Below are 25,131 nucleotides of genomic sequence, written 5' to 3'. Positions count from 1 at the left end.
TACCAGGCGGGACGTTTATTAAAGTCACAGATTAACGATACAGACATTGCTATGGAGAGTACAGGTGCATCAGTGTCTCCCCAGGATCTCGTCTCCCCCTACAAAGCAAGGCTCCAGGCACACAAGGCGGCCCTCATGCCCCTTACTCTCCTAGACCCCGCCTCACCCAGTAGAGGCCACTTCCAGCATGTGTAATGCAGCACGGGCATCGACCCGCTCCTGGTGACATTTCTCACCTGCCTCCTGACGCACTGCGTGCAGCACACCCGAGAACACGCAGGGCACGACCTGCACTGGCGGCACGGTAAATTACAAAACAATTCAGAGAGTGGCTTGATTTAAAGATTGCCGGTTCTGGGGAATCTCTTCCAGTCCTTGGTAAATGGATCCAATGGTTAATTACTCTTAAAAATTTGTGCCTTATTTCCAGTCTGAATTCATCTGACTCCAAATTCCAAACATCAGATCTTGTTAGACCTTTGCCTGCTAGATTGAAACACCCATTGTAAAATTTCTGCTTCAAAGTAGGTACTTATAAACTACGATCAAGTCACCCCTTAACCTTCTCTTTGTTAAGCTAAACAGACTGAGCTCCTTGCGTCTCACGCTGAGGCAGGTTTTCCAACCCTTTCATCATTTTGGTGGCTCTTCTCTGAAACTCTCCAATTATTCTACATCCTCTTGAATTGTGAGCATCAGAACTGGACACAGGATTCCAGCAGCAGTCACACCAGGGCCAAATACAGAGGTAAAAGAACCTCTCTGCTCCTACTCAAGATTCCCCTGTTTATACATCCAAGGATCACATTTGCCTTTTTGGCCACAGAATCACTTGGCAGTTCATGTTCAGCTGATTATCCACGATGATCTCCAAGTCTTTCTCGGAGTCTCTGCTTCCCATGATAGATTCCCTCCTCCAGTAAGAGCGGCCTGCATTCTTTGCTCCTAGATGGATACACTTACATTTGGCCATAGTAAAATGCACATTGTTTGCTTGTGCCCGGTTTACCAAGCGAGCCAGACCGCTCTGTATCAGTGACCTGTCCTCTTTATTATTTACCACTCCTTCAAAGTTTGTTACCAGTAAACTTTATCAGTGATGATTTTTTGTCTTCTTCCAAGTCATTGATAAAAATGTTAAAGAGCCTAGGGCCCAGAACCAATCCCTGTGGGACTCCACTAGAAACACTCCCATCAATGATGATTCCCTGTTGACCATTACATTTCGAGACCTGTCAGTTAGCCTGCTTTTAATCCATTTAATGGGTGCCATCATGTTAATTTCATACTGTTCTAGTTTCTTCATCAAAATGTGGTGTGTTAACAAGTCAAAAGCCTCACAAAATTCAAAATATACTATATTGATGCTATTACTATTATCAGCCAAATTTGCAATCACATCAAAAAAAGATATCAAGTTAGTTTGACAGGATCTATTTTCTATAAATCCATGCTGATTGGCATTAATTGTATTACCCTCCTTTAATTCTTTATTGATCAAGTTGGATATCTGCCATTCCATTTTTTTGCCTGGGATCGATGTCAGTCTGACAGGCCTACAATTACCCAGATTGTCCTGTTTAGCCTTTTTAAATACTGGCTCAACATTAGCTTTCTTCCAATCCTCTCGAACTTCCTCAGCGTTCTAACACTTACAAGAGATCAGCATTAAAGGGTGAGCAAGCTCTTTTAAAACTCCTAGATGCAAGTTATCCGGATCTGCTGCTTTAAAAGTAGGTGCTGTTAACATTCTTCTTAGTTACTGTTGGAACAGAAAGTATTTCTCACCATTATATAACATGAATACATTATCTGGCTTTTTCTCACATGCAGAAAAGAAATATTTATTGAACACTTCTGCCTTTTCTTCATTATTATTGTCAGCTCTACCATTTCCACCTAGTAATGGATAAATACCATTGTTAGGTCTCCTTTTGTTCCCAATATTCTTAAAATGTGTTCTTATTGTCCTTAACTCTGCCGGCCATAGACAATCTCCTCGTGTCCTTTTGCTTCCCGTAGCAATTTCTACAATTCTTAGTGTCGAATTTATATTTTTCCCCATTCGTTACATGGTGTATATTTCTATAGCTGCTTTCACTTCCCCTCTAAGCCAGGTTATTGGGGGTTTTTCCACCTGTGTAGGCGTCTTTCTTGCTTGGGGAATTGTGGCTTTTTGGGCATGTAATAAAATGTTCTTATGCAACTCCCAAATATCATTCACAATTCTCTGATTAAATCCTTTCCCACAGATCACTTGGCTCATAACTGTTTTCAGCTTTGTGAAACTGGCCCTTTTAAAGCACCAAGCGTACATATAATTATACAAGTTTGGACAGTGTTCTGTTTGCACATGACAAATCTAATCAAGTCATGCTTGCTCACACATAAGCAAGGAGTCAATAAGCCCAACATGCTGCTCCTTAATAATAAAATAAAATAAGAAGAACCAGCTCTTCTCTAGTGCTTTTCATCACTAGTCCTTAAAATGTTTTACAAAGGTCAGTAACATTATCTCCGTTTTACCAAAGGGGAAACTGAGGCAGAGAGTGGGGCAGTGACTTGCCCAAGGCCACCCAGCAGGCCAGTGGTGGAGCCAGGAATCCTTCTCTGATTCCCATCCCAATGTCCCCCATTACATGATTCCCAAACAATTAATCACCCCACAACTCACTGCCAACCCCACATGCCTTGAATGATGTGTGATGCAGAATGTGTCTGCTGGGACGGGGTCCCGTGGGCCCAGAGGCCGCAGCCCTGCTGGTTTCTATCCGGTGGGGCATCTCTGATGAGACACCAGCTGTGACATCCCCCACAGTCAGCGCACGGATGGGGTTTCTCTGCTGTGTGCAGCTCCAGAGGGTGCCCACTGGTTCATTCTCTCTCCAGTTGGGATTCCCAGATAAGGATTCTCGAGCTGGAGACACAAACCCGTCATCATCTGGGATAAAGAGACCATCTGGGCACGAGCCATCCCCTGGGATTGGGAAACAGGGAATCACGAGAATAGGAACCGCACATAGGTGTGTCACTGATAAATGTTGCTCCCAGGACACTAACCCCAGAACTGACGGCACAACATTCATCTGCCGAGGGGAGGAGGAAGAGGGGAGGTGATGGGATAGGACATCTAGGAAAGGGAGTAGTGAAGGGAAGGCAACAGAGTGGGGGGCTACAGGAGTCTCTCTCTCTTTATAACCAGGTGCTTGTTTTGGATCTCTGCCGAAGATCCGCTTTGGCTCAGTCACAAGCCACGGGCTGGATGTGGGATTCTCCAGGGGAGGTTCTCTGGCCTGGGTGATTGAGGAGGCCAGACTGGATGGTCATAATGGTCCCTTCTGGAACTCAGGGGGCAACTCCCCCACGGCAGAAAGGGGCTGCCCATCCACACTGCATATCTCCAGCTGAGACCTGCCTCTGCAGCGCTCACAAGAGGAAGCAGAACTGGCGGTGCTCACGCCGCTTTCCTGAGGTCCCAACATTTTATTTCACTCGTCGACGAGTTCAGAGGTGCTTTAACCCATCCCTCACCTGTGTAGATGACTCTCAGGACCTCCGGTTCCTCAAGGCCCTGGGGAGCTGGGACAAAGGGCTCCTCTCCTCGCTCCATGCAGGAGATGATGTCAGGCTTGTGAATGGGAATCCCTGCTCATGGGAAAGTCAACAGGTGAAACCCCAGCCTGCCACGTCTCAGCTGCAACAAACATTCCATTACCTTACCCCCAGCCACCTGTCCCTTTCTGAAAAAAACGTGGGATCCGCAGAGAAGGGGAAATGCCATGGAAGCCTCCTGGGGGAGTGAAGTGTCTGCTCGGGGAGTTGTTGTGCCCCCTGTTAAGACACCAGTACTGCTGTTAAACGCCAACAGACTCCCTATCTCCAACACAGAGGTCTAAACCCGATCCCTGCATTACCACTGGTGCCCCCTCCCCTCCAAGGGCAAGTTCAGTTTCCTTGGGGTGATGCCGACTTGAGTTGGGAAATGCTCAGGCAATGGAATCGAGAGCCAACCTTGCTGCGTGCCAGCTGGACACAGCGAGCTCCTCTGTTAGCGCTGCAATGTGTACTCTGACTCCGGTGTAGCAGGGACACCATTCAATCAGCGAAAAGAGACACGGGCCAGGAATGCAGGGACCCCCCCATCGCTAAGCTGGAGGCTGAAACCAGACGCAATTCATACCGAAGAAAAGGGGATCTCAAAGTTAAACAGGTCCCAGCTGCTCAGGACCATTCCCTGTGGGTCCCTAAAGGATAGGAATTAACCAGAATCCCCCTATCCATCCATCCATCCATCCCAGCCAGGCTCTGACCCTCCCAGAGAATCAGAAAGACCTTCCCCTCCCTCTCACAGCTTTACAGTGCAACCCTGAATATTCACCTTGAGTTCCCACAGCAGCCACCACCCACCGGCTCCACTCCTGACTCTAAGACACGTCCATCTGGGAACATTCAGAAACCCTGATCCCATGATACAGGGCACTTTTCTTTGTGACTGTCCCCATCAGAGATTCTCCACCCCACCCTCTGAGAGGATTTATGACTCTGGCACAGAGCAAGCATTTACCCACTAGCTCCCCACCCTGATCAAAACCAGATCTAGAGACTTTCTGAATACAGGCAGGAGGCAAGATGCCCAGAAGCCTCCTCTTCCATGGACAGTGCTGTGCCCTGGGGACACGTCCTGGAGACCTATAATCCAACCTCCAGCTTCATGGCTTCAGCCAGTTATCTGAAGGGTCAGGAAGGATTTTTTTCCCCCTCTGATGCTCAACTGTAACCTAGAGAATTTTTCCATCTTCCTCTGAAGCATCAGAGATCTGGCCACAGCTAGAGATGGGATCTTGCTTGGGATGGGCTGGTGTTTTGAGGGGGTGCAGAGAATTCTCTTCATAGATGCCTGGCTGGTCTCTCACTTACATGCTCAGAGTCATACTGGAGCTAGATTTGGAGTCAGGAAGGAATCTACCCCCGGGATTGGCCGGAACCATGGGGGGTTTTCACCTTCTGCTGCAAAAGTCAGACTAGACAATCTAATGGTCCCGTCCGGCCTTAAACTCTATGAAACTATGAAAGGTGCCTATCCCATCCCCCACTGCTGTGTCTCTGGGAGTGGGGAGATGACAGCCTTTGGGGACTACAGAAGCTGAGTCCTAGGAAATCTAAGGACGAGAAACCTTGAGACCAGGCCTGGATTCCCAGCCCTCCCTGCTTCTAATAAACATGGAGAAGCAAATCCTTACCCAGAGAGGCCACATTCCCATAGTTCTCCATCATCGTGTCCCGGTAGAGCTGCCGCTGCCTCTCACCCAGAAGGGCCCACTCTGCTGCCGTGAAATGCACGGCTACGTCCACGAATGTCACTGGCACCTGAAACAACAAACGCCCCCTCTCAGTGCCTGCCACTCCTGGGCCTACCGCGCTGCTTGTCCACACACTGAACAGCAGGGGCTTGAACAGTGTGTTCTCCTGTGGACACCTACACGGCTTTGCTTTCTGCTGAGAGGGAAAAGGCAAGGGGCAGCGATGGCTTTGTGGCTTTGGCCTTGGATTCAAGGCACCTGGGGCTCCTTCTAGCCTGGTATCTGGGCTCTGACAGCAGCTGGGACCAGCTGCCTTGGAAGAAGGTGCCCCAAATCCTGCAGGAGGCAGCCATGGGAGCCTTGCCCCCAGGGAAGTTTCTCCTCACCCCCAATAGTTAGAGAGCAGTTCATGCCCTGAGGCGGGAGGATTCTGGCCCTATCCAAACCCTGGTTTGGTTTTAAATATTTATTATTGTACCTGGGGCAAGACAGGCAGAGAAACAACAGAGAAAGAAGCCTTTCTAAGCCCTTGTTTCCATGGACAATTGGTACAGCTCTTATCCCAGAATAAGCATGCTTTATTCCAAATTAGTTTAATCCACTTTTGGATTAAACTAATTCAGAATAAAGCAAATTTATTCCAGAATAAAAGCATCCACACATAGAATTAATCTGAAACAGTTAATCCATTTAAATTCACAGCCTACCTTATTCTGGAATAACATTCATGTGTAGACAAGCTCCAAGACACAGGAACAGACTGCACCACTTGGGGGAGGAGAGTGTCCCTGTATCCCGCCCCTGCCCTGGCAGCTTGGGGGACTCACCTTCCTGCAGTGTCGAATGAGGTCTGTGCCGTGACTGAACCCTTTCCCACACCCAGGGCAGCGGAAGGAGCTCTCCCCCATGTGGACCCTCCGGTGCGCGATCAGGTGCGAGTTCTGCCGGAATCGCCTTCCACACTCAGCGCATTGATGGGGTTTCTCTCCAGTGTGCACTCTGCGATGGGCATGGAGGGAGGAGCTGTGCCGGAACTGCTTCCCACACTCAACACACGCGTGGGACTTCTCTCCGGTGTGGATCCACTGGTGGGTGGTGAACGCAGAGTGGCCAGCAAAGGTTTTCCCGCATTCAGCGCACTGGTAGGGTCTCTCTCCAGTGTGGACCCGCTGGTGGGTGATCAGGTGCGAACTCTGCCTGAATCTCCTCCCGCACTCAGCACATTGATGGGGTTTCTCTCCCATGTGCACTCTCCGGTGCGTGTTAAGAGAAGAGCTGTGCCGGAATCTCCTCCCACACTCGACGCACTGATGCGGCTTCTCTCCGGTGTGGACTCTCCGGTGCGTGATCAGGTGGGAGCTATGCCGGAAGCTTTTCCCGCATTCAAGACACTGGTGGGGCTTCTCTCCTGTGTGCACTCTCTGGTGCGTGTTAAGGGAAGACCTATGCTTGAACCTCTTCCCGCATTCGGTACATTGATGGGGCGTCTCTCCTGTGTGGACTCTCCAGTGGGTAATAAGGTGTGAGCTGTGCCCAAATCTCTTCCCACACTGAGGACACTGATGGGGTTTCTCTCTTGGTTGGCTCTTCAGCTGGCCCCAGTCAGATTTACTTTGTCTATTCCCTGCAGTGTCCCCCTGCTGCCATTGTGTCCTGCTCTGACTCTCAGAGGAATCCTCTTTGTAAGGACGCTGGGAATCACTCTCTCTGAATCTTTCTGTTAGTGCCATGAGGGACTCCACTGCCTTTGGAGATTTCTGAGCTAGCCCGGCCTCCTCATTGTCAGCCCCCATCCCGCTCTCATCTGCAAGAAAAACAGAATCCAGACACTAGTCATTCCCTGGGCTTGGGAGGCAGGAACACTCAGGAAAGATTTGTAACCAAGAAAGCACGAATCATAGGAGTTTAAACCCAAGATGTGACTCACTCAGTCCTTCCCTGGGTGGAAGGGAGTACAGGGAGGGGATAGTAAAAAGACAGAAAGCAACATAAGGCAGGGCGAGCAACTGTTGGAGCTCCTGCTCTCTGCCTCATTTGAAGGCTTTTTTTTTTCCCCTCAGATTGTGACACTCCTGGGCCCCTCCGTGAAAAGAACCATTACCGCCCTTACAGTAACTGGGGATCTCTAAGATGCTGTTGTCAATGTGGGTTCTCATGTAGGTGTGCATGAGATGAGATGCTTAAAAAGGTGTGTCCATCAGAGCCATCCATTCACCATGCACTTCCTTGAGCTCCCATCTGAGAGCTCCATAAAGCATGGAAAAGCTGCAACCATCCATTTGTTCCTTCATTGATTCAGAACCCTATAAGCTGAGGGCTGTACACCGGTGCGTGGTGTGATCCACACTGATAACATCTCAGAGTACCAGCTACTGTAGGGCTTTTTACCCATACCCCTTCTTACCCGTCTGCACCCCCCAAACTCCCTTCCCCCCCAGCTGGGGCTGGGGGCTGCAGCTGGGAGTGGAGCCATGATTGGGGAGCTGTGGTTGGGGCTGGGTGCTGTGGCTGGGACCGGGGCCATGGCAGCCAAGGGCCCTGGTGACGGAGCCAAGCACAGAGCAGAGTAAGGCTAGGTGGCACTCCCTCCCCACCCCTTGTGGAGGCTGGTCTGGGCCTGACTGCGCCACACAGTTTGGGGACCTCTGCTGTAAGATAAGGGACCATTCTCTTTGCAGCACAGTGGATCCCACCGCACGTGGCTGGTAAACAGTGCTCCACCTGGAAGGCGGCTGATCTAGTTGACTACAGCTTGTAGCATGGTTCTTCCAACCTTGCCATCTGACCCTGCAGCTACATGAAGAGTGCAGTGCTTAACAAAGTTCCGAGGCTTACTCCACATAACTGCTTTTCAGAGTTCACATATGGGTATGTTTCAAAAACAAGCAGCTGCTGTTGCTTCAGCTCCAGTGGAGGGAGCCTTAATGGCTGGAGTGAGCAGTCCACAAGCCAGCTGGCAATACATCGATATGCACAGCCTGATCCATTTGGATATCCTCTGGGATGAGGAGCCTGCCTGCCCTTTCAAAGCACATGAGATGACTATGAAGAGACAAGGAGATCAATGGTTTTGATCAATGGAGTCAATGTAGCACTGTAAGTCCACTGAAGTGTCCAGAGAGTGCAGCTTCTTCTCCCCAGAGCAGAGTGGGTTTGGGAAAAGACATGCATACGCCAACAGACTAGCTCAGATGAAATTCTGAGGCCACATCGGGAATAAACTTCAGATGAGGACTCGGCCTCACCTGATCTTAGTGACAGGTTGTGTGAGGAGGGTACGCCATGAGAACGTGGAGTTCAGTGATGCATCTAGCCAATGTGAAGGTGTAACAGAAGGTACCCCTGTACTCACACCCTACATGCTATTGTAATAAACTTTGTACAAAATATGTCTTGTAAGGTATCATTTGAAAACTGCTGATTTGCTGGTCAGTATTATCCTGATAAAATGTGTGTGGCAATATTGTATGTGAAGTTATAGGATTCCACTGTGTGGTGTTATTAACACGTTCCAAATCTAACAGACTAACCCAAACTGTGGCTGGCAAACTGTGGCTGTCTACCCTAAACAAAGGAATGTGTGCTCTGCTTATTTTGCATTTAAGCAGTAAACAGAGTCATCAAACAGGAAGGGAAACAAAGAAAGCTCAAACAAAAGAGAAAAAAGCAGCAGGGAGCATCCTTCCACAAAAATTCCCTCTCTCCTGGTGCTCAGCTGGAAATTATTTTCAAGAGAGGGACTGAAACTATAAAAAGGAAGGACAAACACCTCAAGGCACCCCTCACTCTTTCCCTGCCGATCACATTCACTGCACCTGAAATAGTAAAGGAAGCCTTCGTTGGACTCTTTCGTTGGAGGAGAAGTCCTGACCTACAGGATTTGGTCAGTAACACTGCTGACAGCATCTGGTGTGAAACTTTGCTTGATTCTGATATAGTTTGTTAAATTAGATATCAGTAAACATTTTATCTTTATTTTTCTTACTTTTATGCCTCCTTACTTTTACTCAGTTAAAATCTCTGTCTTTGTAGTTAATAAACTCGTTTTATCATTTTATCTAATCCAGTGTGTTTAAATTGAAGTGTCTGGGAATCTCCATTTGGGGTGGAAAGTTATGTGCCTATTATTTCTATAAGAGAAATAACAGACTTAATATAACTTGTATTGTCTAAGCTGGGCAGGACAGGACATACATTTCTGGGGGAAAATCTAAGACTGGGCATGTATTGGGGTCACCCTGCAGTATAACCAAGCCTGATGAGAACCAGAGTGCAACCCAAGTGTGGCTGGCAGGCTGCAGTTACACAGAGACCCTGAGGGTGTGGTTTGCATATCAGAAGGCTGCTTGAGAGAAGCCAAGGCGGGAGCTACTTCAGCAAAGCATTGTGAGACACCCAGTGTTGCAGGACAGGAGTGACTCAGATGCTCACTCGTCTGCACTGTACCATGGTATGTCACAGAAGGCAAGAGCTGGTTAGAAATGTGTCAGTTTTTTGCCAGAAAAAGTGATTTCAACAATTTTATTTATGCTAAAGCATATCAATTGCAACTACATTTACCAGGGAAAAGAATTTCAGTATAATTTTTTTTTTCATTTCTGAAAATTTGTTTATTAATTTTTTTTACATGATTTCATATAGATCTACAGAAGTAGTGCATAATCAAAATGTCCCTTCTTTGTGTTGTAATTGAATAGTTTTACTCTTTGCCATAAACCCAAAGTGTGTAATGAGAGTTTGACACTTTGTGTTGGGTTTGCGTCTAAGTGCAAAACTATTTCATTACAACATGAATGGGAGATAAGGACGATGAGTAAATGTCCTCATTGGTTGGTGCCAACTTGTACAGTGATTTCAGTGCCGTGATGGGAGCATGCATTGGTACTTAATGTCAAGAATTCTAAAGTGCTCTATCAGCCTGCCTCAGGTCTTGCACATAATCCACCACAAATTACTGTCGAAGGACAGACTTTGGAGACAATCGAGCATTTCTGCTACCTTGATAGCCAACTCTCTCCAAATGCAAAAACCGACAGTGAGATTCAGCACAGGATCCGGCGCTCAAGTGCTTCCTTTGGGAAATTGCTCCAACATGTTTTCACAGATCATGAGCTATGGAAGGACATCAAGATCCAGGTCTATAAAACGACTGTCATCCCTACACTCCTTTATGCATGTGAAACCTGGGTGATGTACCAACGACAACACCTTAGGAGCTTGGAGAGGTATCACCAATGATGCCTCCGGAGGATCCTTAAGATCAAGTGGAAAGATCACCACACTAATACCAACATCCTCACTGAAGCCAATGTTACCAGAATCGAAGCAATGATCCTTATGCACCAACTATGCTGGGCTGGATATTGTGTGAGGACGCCAGAGTTTCACCTCTCAAAACAAGTTCTCTACTCACAGCTTACCTATGGTCAGATTTTATGGTGGTCAGAGGAAATGCTACAAAGATATACTGAAAGCATATCTTAAGAAAACTGATGTGGACATCATAAGTTGGGTGGAGCAAGCCACCAACAGTGATGCCATATTCTTCATCAAGCAGTGGCCCACTTCGAGGAGAAGCGTCCTGCCCTCGAAGCTGAAAAGCAAGAGAAGAAAGAAAAAAAAAAAAAAACTTTCTACCAGCAAGCAGCTGACCTGCTAGGAAATGTCTGTACCTATTGCAGGTGGCTCTGTGGTTCCAAGATTGGACTCCTGAATCATCTCAGGACACATATGTAAAACCGTGGTACAGATCAGCCTCGAACTGAGGGATTGCCAACAACGGTAACGGGGACATCATCGGTACTGGTTCCTCTAATAAGGGGTCTGCTGGTTCCATTCACAACTGTGTTGCTGACATCAATACCAGTCCTACAGATGGTGTTAAGATCGATACTGGGACATGTTTCTCCAGAGCCAAGCTCATGACCAAGAGATATTCACTAACCCTTGCAACTGTAGAAGGCTTAGTGGTCTTCTCCCTCGGGGCTGGTCCTTATCTAGACCTCTCCTTACGGGAGGATGTAGTGTGGTTCCTCGATCCGTTTCTGCCTCTGTGCTCTGACCTCTCTCGTCTCTTGGTGCTGGACTTTAAAACCAGGATCACGAATACAGAGGTCACAGTGCTGGGTCTTTCTCTGGTGCCAACTGCTTGTCCACACTGGTTTTAGAAGTGTTGTGCCGGCTAGCATGGGCTTCACGGGAGCCTGGTCTGATCTAGAGGAAGATCCTGTCTCTTCTGGACCTGAGATGACCCACAAGGATTTCTCCAAAAGGTAAGACTTGAGGCAGGTGTCACAGGATTTTCATGTTCATGAGGAAGAAGAGCAGCACGCTGAGCACTGGTCAGGGGATATGCAATTCCCTGAGGCAAAAAAGTCAGTGGCTGTGGCTATCAGCTAACAGGATGAGTCCATGACAGGATGCCTGTAAGTCCGCCATTGGATGTGGACAGGACGCAAAACAAAAAGGAATTTTTGTTTTGTTTTTAAAATTAGCAGAAAGAAAGAGTAAAACAAAATTCAAAACATTACAATAAGAACAAAATATAGGGTAGGTCTTGACTCAAAGAGAGCTCAGGGAAGAACTGCGACAGGGCAGCGGGCAAACTCAACAGCTCCTCCGTGTTGCCACAGATGGGAAGAGGGAGCCGAGGAACGCTTGTCACCCCTTTGCCCTTTATGCCCTCAGAAGCCCTTACAGACGCTACTGCCCCAGAGGACCCAAGCTGACAGAGGAGGGGGCTCGACACGACACGCAGGCCGGAGCGGACCTGGCGGCTCCAAGGGGGCGCAGGCTCAGTCCAGGGAGCAGCACCATCCCGAGGGTCCCCGGCAGGGAGCCCTGCGCCGCCCCTCGGTCACGGCACAGCCACGGCAGAGACAGCCAATGTCCCCCCACCCCGAACCCGTGTCTGCCCCATCCCCACCTGTCCCCCCTCTCCCCTCGGGGCCCCTGCCCGCCCCATCACCAGGTCCCCAGGCCTCTGCCTGCTCCTACCCCCACCTGTCCCCCCCCCCTCGGATCCTGCCTACCCTTATCCCCACTTGCCCCCCCCCAGGCCTCTGCCTGCCCCCCGTCGCCCCCCCCGACCCGTGCTTGCCCCGCCCCCAGGCCCCAGCCTGCTCCCCAGCGACCCCCTCCCGCCGTTGGACGCCTGCCCGCCTCAGCTGCCCCCCCCCCAGCCTGGCTCCTGCCCTCTGCCCCGCCCCCGTCACGCCAACGCGGTGCTTGACGTCACGGTGCCGCGCACCGCCGCTCTCTCACCTGCGCGAGGGCCCGCGGCCGCGCGGCCAGCCGGCTCCATGCTACGGGGGGGGTGGGAGAGGGGCGCGGCACGCCGCAGCCCCGCCCCTCGGCGCGCTCGGCCCCCAACGGCCACGCTTCTCGGGGGCCAGCTCCCGATTGGAGTGCCCGCCTGCCAGTCAGGCTCAGCCGGGGGCGGGGCTTAGCCCGGCCTTTGCACCGGCTCTTAAAGGGCCAGCGAGGCTCGGCGGGCACAGGCACCTCCCAGCTCCCCTCCCAGCACCACCCGAGAACACCGCCCCCCCATTGCCCCTACCCCCAGAGACACCCACCCCCACAGCCCCAAGACCACACCCCCTCTGCACACTGCCCCCACCGCCTGCCCAGCTCTCCCTGCACCTCCACCAGGTCCACTGCCCTGCACCCCCTCAATGCACCCCCATGCACCCCAATGCACCCCAACTCTCCTACCCCTCCCCCCTCCACAAACCCTGGGCTCTGCGAAGCTGCTGGCCAACCCCGAGCAGTGCCGGCTGCATCTCCTCCCAGTGCCAGGGCCCCATTGGCAGGACCCTATGGCAAGGGCTGCCTGCTCCCCTGGCCCTCCAGCCGCAGCCCCCCCGTTCCAGGCCACCCTGTAGGGCCCCCCAGCAGAGGCCCAGAAAGAGGTTCCAGGGTCCCCGATTCCCGTGAACCAGGCTCCGACCCCTGGTACCAAATGGCTGCGTTTTAAACACACAGACTCCATTAGGGGGTTTTGACGGTATTCTGCCAGCTTCCTCCTTGCAGCAGCAGCGGCTTGTGCCAGACCCCTATTAGGAAAGGACGTTCCGATCTCCAGGCAGCAGACACCCCCCCCCCACACACACACACACAGCCCTTGGAGCAGACACTGGGCCCAAGACCTACAAGGCCCAACGGGGGCAGCTGGCAGATTCCACCAGGGATCATTTCAAGAGACAGAACCGTACTGATATGGGGGACCCCCCTAGGGAATACTGGGCCAAGTTCACCCCTGGTGACTCACACCAGAGATGGATTTGATGCAGTAACTCTTGACCTTCCGAACGGGGGGAGGGAGGCTGGAAATAGACAGGGAGGTTGGAAGAGAGACGCTGAACCAACGTCAGCACATGGGGATGGGTTTATCCTTGGCAGATGCGAGGGGCTGAATCTCAATTTCAAATGCAGCCTCTGGCTCCCAGGGGAACAGACCCATGGTGGAAAGGACAGATATTCTCTACAAGCAGAGAGCATCTGTAGGAAGGCGTTTTAGTGTTGCTGGAGCACATCAAGTTCTCTGCCATGCCGAAAGCCACAGCAGCTATAGGCAGCCTGTGGAGAAGAGGGGGGGTGAGCTTTTAGGGTCTGCACGCTGCCACACACCCAAACCCATCGGTGTCCCTAGCTGTGGAGGAGCCCTCAACCACAACAGGGATGCTATCATATGCACAGCGTGCATCACACGCTCCAGGACTGGTTGTGCCCACGGGACAATTCTGTCCAGCCCCTGAATGCACAAACAGCATGGCGTCCTTGTGTGACCCTAGCAACATCCTAATGCAAGAAGGCACGGGTCTCACTGGTATTGACTAGTGAATTTCAACTGGCCTGACCAGTTCAGTGTTGCCCAACTTAATGTCATAACCTGTATCTAAAAGGTGTCATGTAAGATATCAATAGAAAACTAATATCATACATCATTACACATTACTATTATTGTATGGGGTAGGCACAGAGGACAAATTCAAAATTACAAACATAGTGGAAATTATGCTCTTAAAGTGGTTCTGCCAGGCAGGGCTGAAGTTACTCCACCCTAGATAAAGAAATGTGGTTTGGCCACCTTGCAGGTGCCTTTCAAGATCTATTAAGAGACAAAGGGAATACATTTACATTAAAGGCAAACAGAACCATCACCCTAACAAAGAGAGGAGATCACCAGTCAGGAACATGGCAGCAGAGGGAGACTGCAGGAACAAATCATTTTGCATTTGAGCAAACACCAACAGGGAAGAAGCCAGCCTGGAACTTTCTTCACCAGGCGGCTCCATGTCCCCTTCCTCACAGCTTGAATGAACTTTACTCTTGGAGAGGGATAACTTTCAGAAGAAATCATTTCAAAGTTTCGCTGGGCTCTAAAGGAGAGGGGAAAAAAACCAAAAAAAACAAAACCCAAGTTATCTTTCACCTAAGATGACAAAGGAACAGAGCACTTTGCACTTTGTGGGAGATCCTGAATAAGGAGGTGATCAGCTGTCTTGCTAGAGGTGTGGAAAGACTCTTACCTTGGACCAGGACTGTACTTTTGCTATGTCTTAGTCTCTAGAAAGCGTTTTTCACTTTTACGTGACTGTGACCATTTCTAACTCTGTCCTTGATACCTGAACTCACATCACATCCTGTCTTATTTTTAATCTAAACCAGCCCAGTGCTGTGTTTGAACTGAATGATAGCTAACTCCAGTTAAAGTGATAAGCTGTGCAGTTTGTCTCTTTAGAGGACCAAACAAACCTTATTATTCCTCTGAATAGTCCAGGGGCGTGCTGGACATTGCAGAGCACATGATTTGGGGAAAACTTGGGATTAGGGGGTGCTGGGGTCACTTTGCCAGGTGTAACCAAAAAGCTGGTAAATACTAGATTGTGACTGGGCCATAACAAGCAGACTGCTGGAATCAGAGTTGCTGGTCCAAAGTTTCTTATCACATAGACGCTCAGTGCATCTTAGTCTGTTGGCTGGGAGCATCCGGACAGGGTGCTGCAGCAGCAGAGCAATTTAAGGCACCCAGGGCTGCAGAGCAGGCAATGATGCAAATCGTCACTAGTCTGGCTTGCACCCTGGAATGTAATGCTCTGCACAGCGTGATCTTGCATGGATGGCGAATGTGAGGTCATGCAGTGCAGAAGATGTCATTTTGCAAGCCAATGTACAATTGCATGCCTGACTGAATATGTCCCGGCATGCCACTGGAGAGTTGCCTGGCACTGCGTCCAGCTGGAGGCACCAGGTTTTCCGTAGTACATGGAATTAGAGAATTTGTTATGGTTTCATCTCCCCCCCCCCCCCCCCCATCCTGGCCAACTCCAGGATGGCGTCTGGGGCTGAAAACAGTGTCAGACCAAGAGATCACCAATGGCTCCCTTACCCTTTTGCAGCTAAGAACAGAAGAGCAATAACCCCTCGCTGCTGTGCTGTTACTCCCCACACGCACTCCCCCTCCCCCCCCATGCTGGTGCATTGCTTCACAACTCTCTTGGACTACCTGCCTCTGCAGCCCCTGCTGAGAATCCCCACCTACCCGTGACTGCTGGGGATGCCGTTCTGCCAACCCCTGTGCATCTCCTGGTAACTGGTTTTCATGGACAGTATTTTTTGTAGATTGGAAGGCCGGAAGAGACCATCCACTCTGTCCTCCTGCGTACCAGCCCATAGGGTTCCACCTTCATTCCTGGACCAAGTCCTTAACTTCGGGTTGAAGTGGAGCCCAGCCCTGACTTTGGAATTCAAGTGATGGGGAACCTCTTACGTCCCTTGGTAAATTGTTCTGGTGGTTAGTTACCCTCGCTTTTCAAAAAGGGCTTTTTCCCTTGTCTAGATTTGTTTTGCTTTTGCTGCCAGCCATTGGATCTCATTCTATTTTCATCTTGTAGATTGAAGCGCCTTCGACAGTCAGAATTTCTTTCCCCGTGTACTTACATACTGTGAGCAAGTCACCTTTTAACCTTCTCATTAAAACACGCTCTTAACGATGCAGTTTACACCGCAGTTGTTCTATAATTAGAAGGTCGTGCTGTTCAAGGTTCTGCGTGTGCTGTGGACCTAAAAAATACAACCCAGAAGGCAGGGTTTTATTTATAATATTTAATTCCTGTACAGATGGTGCAACAGATGTCTCCTGCCAACAAACGTCTAAAAATCATAACTCCACTTTGAAGTTTTGTACCCTATGTATTTAAGAAGCAAACGGCTTTGTAATTATGCGGTATCTGCGGCTCTTGGAGGCTTGGGATGATCTGCTCTTGTTTAATAAAACCAAGTGGGTTTTTAGCCCAGGCGGCTGTGACCCCGGGGCTGAGCCAGTGGGGGGAGTGGGGAGTGAAATGGTGGAACAGGGGAGAGAGGTGAGGATTATTGAGGAATACTGGTAGAATTATCAGTAATAATGCAGAAGAGGCAGACGAATAAACATTTAATATTCAATAAATATTTCTGGTCTGTATTGGGGAAAAACAGATTAAACAGTCTCATTATATGGTGATGTAAACACTTTCCATTCCACTCATATCTCTGGAGGATGTTAAACAGCAGCTACTAGAGATAGACATTTTTAAATCAAAAGGTACCGATAACTTGCATCCAAGAGGTTTACAAGAGCTGGTTTAGGAGCTCCCTGGACCATTAATGTTGATTTTCAATGAGTCTTGGAGCACTGGGGAAGTGCCAGAAGACTGGAAGAAAACTAATCTTGTTATTCAAATAACAAATATCACAGGATCTTTTTCAGGGGATAAGGCAACAAGCCACGTTTATTGTTATTCCAAAAACTTTGGTAAATTGTATCAATAATGGAAATACCAGCAAAACAGTATCAACATTGTATCAATATTACAAATATAGAGATTCTTGTTAATAAAGTATACTTCATTGACATGTTTCAATTGGTACTTTCATTCACACACACACTGACAGGCACACACAGACAGGGAGACAGACGAACATACATAGGGGTCTCACAGATGTTATCATTACCAGCCTCTTGGTGCTCATGATAGTCACTGGCCTGGTGACTGTAGCATGAGGGTGAGAAGCAAGGTTCTGCCGATGCACCTCGGTGCTCCTGGCTGGTGTGGTGATGTAGACCCGAACCTCCAGCCTTCATCTTTCTGTCCCATTTTATAGGGAAAAGACCTCATGCAAGTCTATGAGTTTTTGCTCTGTCATGCTGCATCTGCATTTGGTGTGATCCTTAATCACCCACATTGTTGCAAGCCTGATCAGATTTTGTCCTTTGAAATGAGCTGATTCCAAAGTTATCAGGGTGGGCTCCTCTTCCGCCAGTTGAGTGGCAAAAGTTATTATCTTCACTCCTTTCTTCCTCCCTCAGACGTTTGAGGTGAGGCTGGTGATTTCTTCATCGTGTCCCTTACTGAGACCAATTGTTCAATAACTGTCCCTGTCTACACCCACCTCAATTGCTCAGCCATTCACACTCCAATCACTCAGTGCCGACTCCTAGCTGAAGAACTCACATATATTTTAAAGCAAACATTATTTCATTTTTGACTTAAGCACATATAAAATAGGATTTTTACAAATATTCTGAAAGTGGGTAAAATCAACAGAGAAAATGGTCAGTGGAGTGGTTTTACAAACAATCTGAAAACAGATAGAATTATTCAAAGTAAAGACAGACTTGAATTATTACTAAATAATATGATTTGGAACCATGTCAAACTGGTATGTAGGACTTACAGAGAATAGCTGAGACAGAAATCTGGGATCTCTTGTTCCAATGATATGCAGTAAATGAATATTTTGAAAAGACTGAAGTGAACATTTCAAAGGGTAGCACCATAGGAGTCAGTTGAGGTTTTAGGTTTGATTAAAGGTACAGTGTATCAGGCTGAAGTGCCTCTTGGTAGGAAGGGGGCGGGAGGGTGTTTGTGGCTCTGTTCTTTCATGTATTTCATAAAAGCAGGATTGGGCCAACATTATGCCAATATTTAGAAAGGGTACATGGGATGACCCAGGTAATTATAGACCTGTCAGCCTGACGTGGAGCCCAAGCAAGATGATGGAGCGGTTTATGCGGGACTTGATTGATCAAGAACTAAATTGTAATGAATGCCAACCAGCATGGGATTATGGAAAATAGACTCTGTCAGACTAACTTGATATAATTTAGGCCTGCTATGGGGAGGCATCTCCCACTCTGCCGGGGCCCATTCAGCCACACCCTCCTTGCTTTCCTTCCCCTGGGGGGCAGGGTACCTGCTGGGCTGGAGCCACCTGGCCTCCCCCCACCACCACTCTGACCCAGTGGCTGGCATGTAGCCATGGCTCCAAGTCTGGGGGATAAAATGAATTAAAAGCCCTCCCCTTGAGGGAGCAGCAGGTGCTTAGAGCCGGGGGGGCCTGAGCCCGTGGAGCCACCCCACCCACAGCAATCCCCTCTTCAGGGCCCCCAAACCCATAGGGGTGTGAAGCCCCCAGCCCCTTTCACTGAGGGCCCTGGGGAAAGAGGGTGACCACGCTCTCCCCCCCTCTCTCTGCCCGTCTGCCCAGGCTGCCTGGGTCAGGGACATCTCCTGTGGTGTCTGGGCAGTGCCCAGCGATCTCAGCCAGGGGTGGGGTGGGGAGTCCTGTCGCTTTAAGAGCTGCCCCGGCAGCGTGGGGCTGGGGGCTCCATGGGGGCTGTTGGAACCCGCCTGCGACGGGCAGTTACGTCTCCTCCTGCGCTAGAGGGCCGCGGTGCAGGGGGCTGGAGGGGCTGGGAGGCCCAGCCGGGGAAGCATCCCCAGTGCCCCCATTCCTGAGGACGGAGGGGCCTGGACAGGGTCTGGGGGCCCCAGGCGGGGATATGACGCCCGGGTCACACATCTCTCCTGGGACCCGCGTGGACGCGCGTCACCCCCCAGCACCGAGGGCAGTCCAGACCTGGCGACACCCAGGGCGCCTGACTCTGCTGGGACACACCAAACCCGGGCATTTTGCCAGCGTGAGGGCGCGGGGCCTGGGCCCCAAGGGGTCTGGGCGGGTACCAGGCAACAGCATGGCATGGCAGGATTGAATCTGAGCAAGGCCCTGGGCACGGGGCTGTGTCCTGAATCAAAGGGACTGCCCGTTTCCAGGCACGATCCCAGGGAGAGGCTGGGGCGGAGCCCGCGGGGGGCGCAGGGAGTGGTGAGCAAGTTGATGGGATTGAGGAGGGATGAGGGGGTATCGAAGGCACCTGTTGCCATGGCCACCTGGAGACAGGTGGGGTGACTGGACTCTCCTGCCCCATCCCCAGGCAGGACTGGCCCCTGTGCGGAGGGTCCCCCCGAGACTGATCTCGCCCCTGGAGACCCTGGAGCCCAGGCCCATGGCAAAGGTCGGGGACGAGGATGAGCCCGAAGCGACGCCAGGATCGCTGGGGCGCTGGGTGCGGCAGGGTAGGTCGGCTGCTCTCCAGGGCGATGGGAATGGGGAGGGGTCCCTGCTCTGGAGCCGTGTGGTGACGCCCTGTGGGCTCCTCCATGATAGGGGAGAGGCTGGGGCTGCGGCCGGCACCCGCAGAGCTGCTGGGAGGGGAACAGCATTTCCAGAGGTTGTTTCCCCCCTCGACCCAGTGCTGAAGCCAGCCTGAGGGCCCTGGAGGCCAAAGGGCTCTGGTACAGACAGGAGAGGGCATGTGTGATCCTCTCCTGGCCTGGCCTCCCGTCGGGGTGCAAGGGGTGCCTAGCCCTGGGCTGCCAGTAAGGGGGCACTTAGTGCCACTGGGGGATGGTGGTTTATGATAGGGATCCCTGCCCAGGGCTGAGGCACCCCCAAACTCATCACACACATGGCCCTTTGGATGGGAACGACCACCCCTGGCTCCCCTGAGGCAGTGATGGCACCATCCTTCCCTCTTACCAAGATGACTCGCTCCCCCACCTCCTTAAACTCCTCTTGATGGTGCAGGTCTAACAGCAACCTGGGCTCTGTCTCCCCGTCCCTGCAGGTTTCCAGGAGCTGTACCAGGCCCAGCAGCTCTGCGATGTCACCTTGGTGGCTGCAGGTCGGAGCTTCCCCTCTCACAGGTGCGTTCCTGCTCCGTGTTCCCCCTTGCTAGTAGGAGCTGGGCAGGCAAGCCAGAAATCCCGTGTCAGCTCCAGGGCAGCAGGGACTCTTTGCCTGGGGAGATGGTGCAGAGAGCCCAGAGCAGCACGGAGAGGCCCAAGGATGGCAAGGGTCCTGGAGGGATTGCTTCACCCAGAGCGGAAATGCAGCCACCTCTGGGGTGCAGGGTAGCAGCTGACGGGTGCCAAGCACTCATCAGCCCTGCCATGGCAGATTGTCTCAGTGTGCTTAGCTAAAATGTGGGATCTGTGATATCTGTGCAAGGCAGACAAGGGGCTTTAGCTTTTAAAGCTAAATTCTGCTCTGAGAAGCACCTGCCCTGTGGGTCCCCAGTAATTCTGTCTATTTGCTGGTGCAATTTGCCCCATTGACAAGGGGAACTGTGGAACGTTTTCCCCCATCTGCCCGTGCCACAAACGACACTGGGGTCTGAGAGCGAAGTTGGTTCATGCCTCATCAGCTGGGGAGATGAGGGGATGGTGGTTTATTTTGGTGAAATGATTTCACCCCAACACACTATGCACTAGGAGTCCCTGCATCTCCCCCACCTCCACCTCGGCTGTTCCTGGGGGGGGTTGAGGCTCTCTGGGGGATGCCAGGCCTGCTGAGCGTGTACTGTGACCAACACACAGAGGCTCTGGATGGTAACCACGCCAGCAGTGACTCCCAGGAGCGCTGAATGGGAGCCTGTAGCCTTCGCCTCTCTCCCTGCAGGCTGGTGTTGGGCTCGGTCAGCCCTTACCTACGGGACATGATGGCCTCCGAGGAGTCCCAGGGCAGGCAGGTTCAACTGCAGGGTGTGTCGCCCTCCGTCCTCCAGAGCATCCTCAACTATCTGTACACGGAGGAGCTGGCGCTGACGGCCGAGCGCGCCCAGGAGCTGTTCGTAGTGGCCAGCAGGCTCCAGATCCCCCCGCTGCTGGAGACGGTTGGCAGGTGACGCAGGAGGACCAGTGGTGGTGGAGGGTGGGGGGTGAAATCTGTGGGACTGGGCCGGATGTGTTCCCTGGATACGACGGGCCAGACCAGAGCCAGACCGCAATTGTTTCCATTAACGTGCGGCACCAGCACAAAGGGTCCCTGCAGCCGCTTGGCTGGGGGCTTGGGGACAGAAGGGGCCGCGGTCCAAGACCCTCCAAAGCAAACAGTGGTTCTGGAGCCCGGCTTCACACAGCTCGAAGGGGCCTGACTCGGAAAATGCCCTCTGAGAATCAGGCCCTTCGTGGGTTCCAAGCTGGGACCCCAGTCGCTTGGGAAATCCCGGCCTTCAGCCTCTAGCTCCCCCGTCAGAGACTTCTCATCAGCAGCGCTTTGCTGGCCTCTAGGGAAAGGGGCAAGGGGCTCATCCCAGCTCTGAGTGGGACTGGTGTGCGCACCCCAAAAACCTGCCCAGCGTGGAGACTCACCATCGCTGTTACAGCTAGGAGTGGGCTCAGGCAGCCAGGGCCAGGGTTGGGGAGGTATCCCGCGGTGCCTGGGCAGAGGCAGCAGGTTTAAGACAAATAGAAGGAAGGACTTCTTCACCCAGTGCCCAGTCAACCTGTGGAACTCACTGCCAGGGGGTGGCCAAAAGTATCCCTGGGCTCAAAAAAGATGGCTGTCTGCCAGAAGCTGGGAACGGGCGACAGGATGGGTCGCTTGATGATCACCTGTTCTGTGCGTTCCCTCTGAAGCACCCGGCACTGGCCACCGTCGGCAGACAGGATACTGGGCTAGCTGGACCACTGGTTTGACCCAGTCCGGCCGTTCTTATGGTCTTAGGTCTGTGGATAAAAAGGGAATGTCAAAACAAACGAATGAACGGGAGACCCGCTGTCTCAGCACAGATTCGCAGCCCTGGGTCGGATCCAAGCCGCCCCGCAGAGCCCTTCTTCTACGGGCAGAGATGGGAGCAGCCCCTGTAATTATGGTTCCCCAGCACTTTCCATTAGAAGACCCTGTTTTCAGTTGTTTGTAGCTTTACCAAACTTGAACTCCTTGGGCTGAGATGTCCCCGGCCAGCCGCCTGCCTTGGGGTGAGATATATTTAAAGCTCTCAAAACTGAGAAGTTCTAAGCGTCTCCCTACTCCGGAGCAGCACAGGAATTGCAATTTTTGCAGGGCGCTCGCCGGGGCGCAGGGTGGCGCCTTTAGAAAATCTGCCCACGTCTGGGCAAGTTCTACAACTCTGAAGAGCTCTGTTTGCACCTGCTCGGGCTCCGGGAAGTAACGAATGACTCTCCTCAAGCTCAGACCCAAGGGGGTTGACCGGAGGTTGCACGGCCGCCCCAGTTCTGGTGTTTCCTAGCTTTGGAGGGCTCGATTTTGCCCCCTGAATGTTCTGTTAGCATCAAATGTTTCTGGAGTAAAGAGAGGGAGCGGGACCCCAGGACGAGCTTCGGAGAGCCCAGGCCGACGGAAGGGCCCATGCTGCCCTGTAGATCTAATCTGCACTCAGCAGCTGTTCGCTGGGCTCTGTCAGGGGCTCCCCATGACAGGCGCCCCCTTGCCTCTCCCTGCCAGGTTCCTCATGGAGACCATTTCCCTGGAGAGCTGCCTCACGCTGCACGCGCTGGCTCAGGCCCACAACCACCCGGCTCTGCTCCAGGCGGCCAGGAGCTACGTCAGCCTGAACTTCCGGTCCCTCTCGGAGCACGACGCCTTCCTGCACCTGGCCCCCGGCGCCTTGATCAGCATCATCTCCTCCGACGGCCTGGCGGTGCCTTCCGAACTGGCCGTCTACCGGGCCGTGGGGCGCTGGGTGAGGGCTGCCCCTGCTGAGCGCCTGCCGCTGCTCCGGGAGCTGCTGGGGCACGTCCGCCTGCCCCTGCTGACGCCCGAGGAGCTGGCCGAGGCGCAGGCAGACGTGGCGGAGCTCTCGGGGGCCCTGCGGCTACGGTGGAAGGGTGCAGCTGGGGAAGGGCGGCTGCGGGCGAGCGGGGGCCTCCGGCAGGGGATGTACGAGGAGGTGATCGTGTGCGTGGGCTGTGCGGCGGGCGAGGGTTTGGCGTCTCCCCTGGACTGCTTTGACCCCCGCACGGAGACGTGGGAGGCGCCTCTGGGCTCGGTTCCGGTGCGGTTCCCCGGCTTCGCCGCCCTGGGCCACAAGCTCTACGTGGCCGGAGGCTGCGGCCCGGACGGCGGCTTTTCCACCCGCCTGCACGAGTACGATGCCTGCCGCGGGCAGTGGGCAGAGCTCCCCTCCATGTCCCGGCCCCTGGACCCCCACGGCTTCCTGGTCTGCGGCCGGCGGCTCTACGCCGTGGGGGGCTGCGCGGAGGCGGAAGGCAAGCTGGCGTCTGCGGAGACCTTTGACCTGGAGCAGAAGCGATGGGCTCCTGCCTCCCGCCTGCCCTTTCCTCTCAGCTACTTCGCCTCGGCCACGCTCAGCGACCAGCTCTACCTGATCGGCGGGAAGAAGCACGTGGGGGGGGCCATGGCCGCCCACCGGGGGCTGCTCATCTACCACGTCAGCTCGGACACCTGGGAGCAGGTGCTGCTGGGCGTGGGACTCTGCCATGCGGGTGCTGCCGCCACGGCTCACGGGATCTGCGTCGTGGGGGGCTGCAGAGACGAAGGCCTCGGGGAGGACGGAAAAGTGGCTTCCTGTCCGGAAAATTTCCAGGCCTCCCGGGTGTGCTTCCTGCTGGATGAGGACGGCCAAATGAGGCAGGAGGTGGTCATCCCGGCGCTGCCCAGGGCCATCGAGTCTGCGGGGGCCGTCTGCTGGCAGGGAAGGGTCTACGTGGTGGGCGGCGAGGATTCAGCCCGCTGGCTGAACACCGTGTACTACTGGGAGCCCGGCGCCACCGCCTGGACCCTGTGCCGGGAAGGACCCGCCACCATGGAGCGTGTGGGCTGGTTTGGCTGTGTGACGCTGCGGATCCCTGTCAGACCCCTCCGGGCACTTTTCCAGGAGCAACCCACGGCCCCGGCGGCAGTCGGAGTGATGGGCCGTCAGCAGCTCTCCTCCCTGGAGCCCAGGCTCCCGTGCCGAACCTCTGCAGCGGCAGCAGGCTCAGATCTCTGCCTCCAGTCAACTGCCCCGGAGCAGCTCTGGGTGCAGACAAGGGGGCTGCACGGACCCTCCTGTCCTGACAGCCATTGAAACCAAAGGGTGATCACAGAGCACCTGGGCCAAGCACATCCCAGCAGAGCGGCACTAGGGAGAGTCTGGTCTAGGGGATCTCCAGGGGACCAGGCCGGCGCCCCAAATTTTCGACGGAGATGCTGGCTTGCAGAGGCTCCTTGTTGCAGTTTGCTCCCTGCTCGTCCCGTCACTCAGCCCATGAGACAGTACCTGCTCCTATCGCCCGCGGGGACGCCCTAGCCCTTATCCAGCCCTTTCCTTGGCCATGTTTCTTCCCGGCTGCTTTTCTGCTCTCTGATAAAGGTGAAGACAAAGAAGGTTTTAAAACAAACTTAGTTTTATTGATTAAATCTGAACCTGAATCCTTCCCCCACTGTTGGATATTGCTTAGGGCAGGAACAGGGCTCCGCTGTCCGCATCTAGCCCAGGGCATCCTCTGTGTTAAGTCCCATAAGTTTTCCATCTAAGCACAGTTCGACAGAGGGCTTCTCTCGCTCAGCCCCTTTGCATGCCCTTGTTGCAGCTGCTAAGGGCTCTCCCGCCATGGCAGATGCTCCGACTTCCTTCTTACCACGCAGTCCCTCCCCTTTTCCGGATAGCAACTCTCTGCCGGATCTCAGCGTCTGTTGGAAATAAAGCTGAGTGAATCACTCATTATTCAGTGAGCAAACTGCAAAATCCCAGGGAAATGTT

At 52.6% G+C, this 25,131-nt stretch overlaps 2 protein-coding genes across 2 annotated transcripts; one reads left to right on the top strand and one right to left on the bottom strand.

The window, feature by feature from the left end:
* LOC137158686 (zinc finger protein 135-like) lies at positions 1 to 12,592 on the bottom strand. Its single transcript, XM_067556515.1, has 6 exons — positions 12,564 to 12,592; positions 6,128 to 7,104; positions 5,241 to 5,367; positions 3,532 to 3,645; positions 2,691 to 2,977; positions 1 to 1,762 (listed from the first exon to the last, which is right to left on the bottom strand). The coding sequence occupies exons 2-6, from the start codon at positions 7,091 to 7,093 to the stop codon at positions 1,760 to 1,762; spliced, it is 1,497 nt and encodes a 498-aa protein (XP_067412616.1). The 5' UTR covers positions 7,094 to 7,104; positions 12,564 to 12,592; the 3' UTR covers positions 1 to 1,759.
* LOC137159057 (kelch-like protein 3) lies at positions 11,487 to 24,456 on the top strand. The gene is made up of 6 exons (XM_067557241.1): positions 11,487 to 11,572; positions 11,988 to 12,057; positions 19,558 to 19,699; positions 20,251 to 20,329; positions 21,084 to 21,305; positions 22,872 to 24,456. Exons 1-6 carry the CDS (start codon positions 11,487 to 11,489, stop codon positions 24,454 to 24,456), a joined length of 2,184 nt encoding a protein of 727 aa, XP_067413342.1.
* The last annotated feature ends 675 nt before the right edge of the window (positions 24,457 to 25,131 follow it).

This window comes from Emydura macquarii, unplaced genomic scaffold (assembly GCF_026122565.2).
Source record: "Emydura macquarii macquarii isolate MOO-44397 ecotype Brisbane River unplaced genomic scaffold, CSIRO-AGI_Emac_v2 contig_1790, whole genome shotgun sequence".
Classification (NCBI taxonomy): Eukaryota; Metazoa; Chordata; order Testudines; family Chelidae; genus Emydura; species Emydura macquarii.
This window is presented reverse-complemented; position numbering and strand designations above follow the sequence as displayed.

What these genes read in the sequence shown, in the direction of transcription:
- LOC137158686 (XM_067556515.1), bottom strand. Translation starts at nt 7,093, where the DNA reads ATGGGGGCTGACAATGAGGAGGCCGGGCTAGCTCAGAAATCTCCAAAG. An exon ending in TCATTCGACACTGCAGGAAG is followed by an intron (nt 5,368 to 6,127) that starts GTGAGTCCCCCA and finishes TTGTTGTTTCAG; the next exon opens with GTGCCAGTGACATTCGTGGA. An exon ending in CCTGAGAGTCATCTACACAG is followed by an intron (nt 2,978 to 3,531) that starts GTGAGGGATGGG and finishes TCCCAATCCCAG; the next exon opens with GGGATGGCTCGTGCCCAGAT.
- LOC137159057 (XM_067557241.1), top strand. Translation starts at nt 11,487, where the DNA reads ATGGGCTTCACGGGAGCCTGGTCTGATCTAGAGGAAGATCCTGTCTCT. An exon ending in GGGCTCGACACGACACGCAG is followed by an intron (nt 12,058 to 19,557) that starts GCCGGAGCGGAC and finishes CCCCATCCCCAG; the next exon opens with GCAGGACTGGCCCCTGTGCG. An exon ending in CTGCTGGAGACGGTTGGCAG is followed by an intron (nt 21,306 to 22,871) that starts GTGACGCAGGAG and finishes TCTCCCTGCCAG; the next exon opens with GTTCCTCATGGAGACCATTT.